At 37.0% G+C, this 6,000-nt stretch overlaps 1 protein-coding gene across 6 annotated transcripts in view; it reads right to left on the bottom strand.

Annotated features, from left to right (window-relative positions):
- Positions 1-6,000, bottom strand: part of LOC119551839 (tight junction protein ZO-1) — a 90,435-nt gene extending 84,435 nt beyond the window's left edge. For 2 of the 6 annotated variants that reach the window (XM_037861421.1, XM_037861414.1), the window contains exon 1: positions 4,807-5,999. In XM_037861421.1, coding sequence (XP_037717349.1) covers positions 4,807-5,347 — 541 coding nt within the window. In that variant the 5' untranslated portion in view covers positions 5,348-5,999. Of the gene's footprint in view, positions 1-4,806 lie in introns of all 6 variants that reach the window. The other 4 variants (XM_037861470.1, XM_037861478.1, XM_037861487.1 and 1 more) reach the window with 3 other exon arrangements.

Raw genomic sequence — 6,000 nt, forward strand, 5'->3', positions numbered from 1 at the left:
TAGGAATAATCGGACAAAAAAATGAAAAAAAATTATATCTTTGGTGTTTTTTAGCATATAAACTCCTAAGTTTGGAAATAACAATTTTTAAATAATTTTGAATTTTGAATTAAATTTTATCGAAATCGGACAACTATATCATATAGCTGCCATAGGAACGATCGGAAAATTTGTGGAAAAATAATATGAAAAAAATTATAGCTTCGGTGTTTTTCAACATATAACCTCCAACGCTTGGAAATAACATTTTTTAATTAGTTCTGAATTTCGAATTAAATTTTATCAAAATCGGACGACTATGTCATATAGCTGCCATAGGAACGATCGGAAAATTGGTAGGAAAATAATATGAAACAAATTATAGCTTCGGTGTTTTTTAACATATAACCTCCTACGCTTGGAAATAACATTTTTTAATTAGTTCTGAATTTCGAATTTCATTTTATCAAAATCGGACGACTATATCATATAGCTGCCATAGGAACGATCGGAAAATTGGTAGGAAAATAATATGAAACAAATTATAGCTTCGGTGTTTTTTGACATATTATCTTATACTATTGGGAATATCATTTTTTGTGTTTTTAAATTTAATAATTATAGCTGCAAGGGTATATAAGCTTCGGCTTGCCGAAGCTAACTTCCTTTCTTGTTTTATTGTAAAATTACCCATGTTAGTTATAAATTTGGAACGATTTTGAAAATTTATTTAATTTTCAAAAACAAGAAATGATAGAAGCGTATAAAATTATATACGCTTCAAAAGCAGATAAAATATAAGATATAAAAGAGTAACACCCTATGTACATAAGATCAGAAATTATTTTTCATACTTCCTGTAATATAAGTTTCATAATTTACTTAACCCATTTTGCAGTTCTTTCCTCCTCCACTTCTCTAAACATTATTTTGAAAATCTAGTGATGGACGAGTTTTTCATATCCTGAACCGCAAATCGAAGGTTCTCTTTTTGGACCAAGTGGAACGGAAGAGAGGTTGGAAAATCAAAACGCAGAGGGCAACAAACAACAACAAACCTCAAGACCTACTTCAACCGAGAAGAAAGAGAGAACGAGACGGCAAACGAAGTAGGACAAGAGTAGAAAACAAAGACGATCGAAAAACAGGATGCGCGCATGCGCAGTAGAAAGAAAAATGAAACGAAACTAAAGGTGAACATCATTATCATCAGAACTGAAAAAACTAGCCGAATAAGAGGAAAAGGCGAAATCAAAGAAATCAACAAATAAAACATAAAAGGAAACGATTCTCAGGGGCAGTGCAAACAGACATAAAAGATGAAGCAGAACACGATAAGGCGGCCCAAAAAGGAAATGGGGGAAGGGAGAGAACAAGGGAGCAAAGATACCGAAAGGAGGGGACAAATGGGAATGGCAAACGATAAACGTCATCGGCCAGATTATGCTGCATAAATTATCAAATGCAAAAAGACACTACCAAAAGGGAGCGCCGCAAAAAGTGGGAAGAGATTCGAATGCGAAGAGAGCCAGCGAGGAGCTGTAAATAATTGTAATTTACGTGGAGAAGGGTACTGACTCTACCCTAGCATTTACTATCATAGACAAAATATTACAAACGACTGCAGTGATTTTCCAACAAGAGATATAACAAAAAAAATGATTTTAGATGAAAAATGTTATTGGTGACCCCGATGTTTTATTAAATTTCTAAATTATTTATTGTTCAATTATTTAACTTTACTTTTCAGAATGTATACTACATGTAGAACAGATAAAACAACTAAATCTAATTGTTTAGAAACAGAAAACTGAAAACCAATAAGGCCAGCTTAAGGTGGTGACCCCAACCTCTGCATATTTTTATTAAATACACTGATTCCACTTTTGACGAAAGACAGTCGCTATTACTTGCATCAACATAACCAGAAACACTTGCTGTGAGGCAAGTACTATTATTTTCACCTGTGCTGTAGATTCTACCTACCTGAGACGCCGCGGCAAAGGTAAAGAGAATCTGGGGATGAGGCGTAGAAAGGAGGGAGGAGGAGGAGGCAAGAGCAAAGCCAGAACAGCACGTACAAGAAATTAGCAAACACAGAACGAGCTAACGAAGGAGAGCGAAAGAGAGTGCGGATGGGGAGGGGCTGAAAAGTCGTAAAGAAGTAAAAGCGAAACGACTACGAAACGGATTATGATGTTTCCCAACCTGATCATGATGATGATGAATGGATTGGTCTACGACTCACATAGACGGCGGAAAAATAGTGGAAAGGGGGGCTAGTCCCAAGAGAGGGGTCAGGGAAGAAGCCTGCGGGGGCAGTTGGACAAATGGAGTTACTAAAAAATAGAAAAAACGACACACCACCACACAAGAACAAGAACATGAACATGGACCACGCGTAATGCTCTCTCTCTCTCTCTCTCTCTCTCACTCCTTGTCCCCGTCTCTTTCTTCTTTTCTGTAATCGTGGTCGGAATCGTAAAACGTGATCGAGGGCTTTATGTGTACAATACGTTTTGCCATGGGTCTGATTTTGCTGTTATTTTTGTAGTGTTCTTGTTTTTCAGTTGGATTGGTCTTGTTGTTGGCACTTTTCAATGCCCTACAAAAAAACAGTCGTCTGATTCATAGTTCCAGAAACATATTTAATATCACATTTTTATCTAATCCGCATTAAGTACTACAAACTTTACAGTTCTTAAGTTCACATTAAAACCTATCAACCCAGATAATTAATTACCAAAATGTATCTATGTATATTGACAGTATACTATAAATAATTTCTTACGAAGAAAAGTATCTCTTGCGTTTGTCACAAAATGATGATCTACATTTTCTAAACGATCCTTTCTTGTATAATTCTAACAAATATATCTAAGGTTCCTATTAAGAGCATTTAATCTGTGCCTGTGTGTTTCTCCCATAACCAAATTTTAGGCCTCTTTATACAGAACCTTTTTAGTTTCAATTTTATTTTGCTTTTTTTTTTTATTTCTTCATCTAATGTTGTGTGGATCTTGTATCTCAATGTATGATTATTTTTTTTCTACTCCCTCCGGCCGACAACTTTTTCATTAGAGCGGAATAAAACAAGCCAAATCAAAAAACAACAAGGGTTCTTTTTTGTGTTGTTTTTGTTATTTTAGCTGCTTTCAGCTTGTAATCTCAATTTTCGGTTTTAGCTCTTCAGATTGCCTTAACTCCCTCTACTTTTCCCGTCTTCTGTCTTTTGGTGGGTAATTTACAAGTCTGGGCAGCAAAATGTACATGCCGACACCGATTTGTTGTTGTTTTTGTTGAAATGTTGTTGTTCTTGAACTGTTGTCATTGTTATTGTTAAATTGTTGTTGTAGGCTTTTGGATGGGCTTGGCTACATTTACTGAAGTTGTGGGTCAATGAATCAGTGCGTGGATCCGCAACATCTGTGCGAACTTTTGACGGATCGTTTGGAGGAAGTTTATTTGAGTAAGAGAAATGGAAGTGGATATTGTTGTAATGTTCTAGGTATGTATAAGCTTAAAGCTTTTCAGTTGACCGAAAAAAATTTTTAATTTATTCGTCCATTAGTCGTAGAACACTCATTCTTTATGAATAGAATATATCTCGTTTCGCTATATAATTAGTTAAAAACTTTTCATAGTTCAGCCAATGAATCGTTGACCTTTACATTGCATTGGATGCTAGATATTATATCTTTATATTTTTTTTTTAAATGATCTTTCAAAAATGTTTCAAACGTGTTCGTGCTCATTAAAGTTGAATGGGATGCACATTATATTACTTTACAATAGATAGGAAATATTTTAATCGGCTTATATGTTAAGAGCGATTGAGTTCATTAAATCCAAGTGAATGATAAGTGGAGTTTATCTACTGCCTAGACTGCCTTGGTAGTACTTAACTTTGGATCACCACATAATTTTTTGAAGAAAAACAAACAAAAGTGTTCTTATCAGTAAGAAACAAAAGAGGAACTCCTTGGATTGCTCATCTTCTGGTAATTCTTTTTTGTATTCCTCCTTTATTTGAATTTCTAACCCATCCCTAAGCGTCTCACTTTCGATAAGAGTTTTTCATGGAAGAGTTGTATTTCTTTCCAAGTAGAGGACATTAATAAGGTGCGATATCGTTCATAACACGCTTTAAAATGGCACCTGCCATCTCATAAAACAAATTTGCATAACTGCTAAGTCTCCATAATCAGCACAATAATCTCGAATAATGTCAATTATTATTAACGCGCCACTGTAAATGGCTGATGGCCCGCCCACTCGCCCACCTTCAAAACCAACTCCCACGTAGCTAAGTGTAAAAGAGCAAAGGCGACAAAAAGAAACCCAAAGAATTAAACAGTGATCGCTCTGAATTGGTACTCATTTTACCAATCGGTGTCTTGTTAAATTTCTTAGCAACGGCGAAACACATCAAACTAACGAGTGTTCACCGTACAGCGAAACCAATTAGCAGAGATGAGAAATTCGAGAACCGATCGCGAAGAATTACGTGAATAATTTACAGCTGAGATATGGGCTACTAAAGCTGCCAACGCATTGTGGGATCAGGTAGATCATACAGAACCGGTTAACGGAGGGTGTTTTCGTGTTTTTTAATCGAAAGGTGGATTCTACACGGTAAAAACATAATAATGTGATATCATATCATATCAGACATGGCATAGAAACCTCAAATGTGTTTTGAGCAAATCTTATACCATTTGCTATGAGAAGACTTTAATTTAGTTTCCTATAGATTTTTTGGGTACAAAAGAAACCAAATGGTGGTGGTGCTTTTGCACCGTGTACGCGAGGAAAAGGAGTACTTACCGGTCTTGAGACGATCGTTAATTAGATCCTCGATGAGCTGAGGACACTCGCACTCGATGGCGTAGCAGAACTGCTTGAACTTCTCGAATCCGTTCTTGGCGATGATCTCGATAAGATTTGAGCACTGGAGTCGCAGGATTTCAGCGTCGTTTAGGCCGGAACACAGGCCCCCGCCAGAGGGCGTTAGTGAGCGACTGTCGCAGTTGGCGTCTCCATTAACGCTGGCGCACCGGGAGGATCCACTGCCCCCGCTGCCCCCACTCCCTCCGCTGGCCGTGCTGCCACTGCTTGCGACGGCACTTAGCTTTCGCTTGGTCAGCGAGGGTGCACTGCCGGGAGGCTCCACTGTGGCAGAGGCGGCGGCCGAGGGCGTGGGAGTAACTGCACTGTAGGGCTTCAACAGTAGATCCTCTTCGGACTGACTGAGCACCGAGTTTTTGACCAGTACCGCCAGCAGATCGGTACTCCCTAGGTCCAGCATTATGCGCTCCTGGTGGCGGGAGAGCAGAGAGCGCACCTCTTCCTCTTCCTCGCGCGTCATCTTGGCTTCTTCCGTTGTTTACTGTTATTTCTTACTGTTATTTATTGCACTCTCCAGCTACACAAACAAATCACACTGCCAATTCTCCGGCATTTTCTTATGAGATTTACTGAACTTTGTATGAATACTTGGATATTTAAGATTTTCTTTATATTTTATTATTATAATTGGATTATTACATATGTGTGTATGTATGATAAATTTTTGGGACAGTAAGGTTGAATATTTCCTTTTGTGGTTTACACTTTATTGGTTTTTTGTATTTAAAATAACATTTTTTGTTTTCGCTTTTTGTTTGTATATTACTATCGTTTGATGATTATTAAATAGATTTAGCTTTGTTTTTATATTTTAAATATTTATTTAGCATATATGAATACTATTGCCAGGTTTGTTTTTCATTTCACTTTATATTTGAGAAATTAGATTTCTTATCCTTTTACAAAGAACATAAAAATCGCGCCATTTATTTTCGTGTTCGTTTTTTTATACGCCGCTTGGCCGCTCGCAATAAAATCGTAAATTCGAGGGATGGTCAAAAATAATATATATTTTCCAGACCAAATATTTATATTTTTACCGGCACTATCTAATTCGCATTTTTTGTTGATACCTTAAAAACACAAGCAATTCGACGGCTTTCAATACCGCGC

The sequence above is a fragment of the Drosophila subpulchrella genome, chromosome 3R, assembly GCF_014743375.2.
Source record: "Drosophila subpulchrella strain 33 F10 #4 breed RU33 chromosome 3R, RU_Dsub_v1.1 Primary Assembly, whole genome shotgun sequence".
NCBI lineage: Eukaryota > Metazoa > Arthropoda > Insecta > Diptera > Drosophilidae > Drosophila > Drosophila subpulchrella.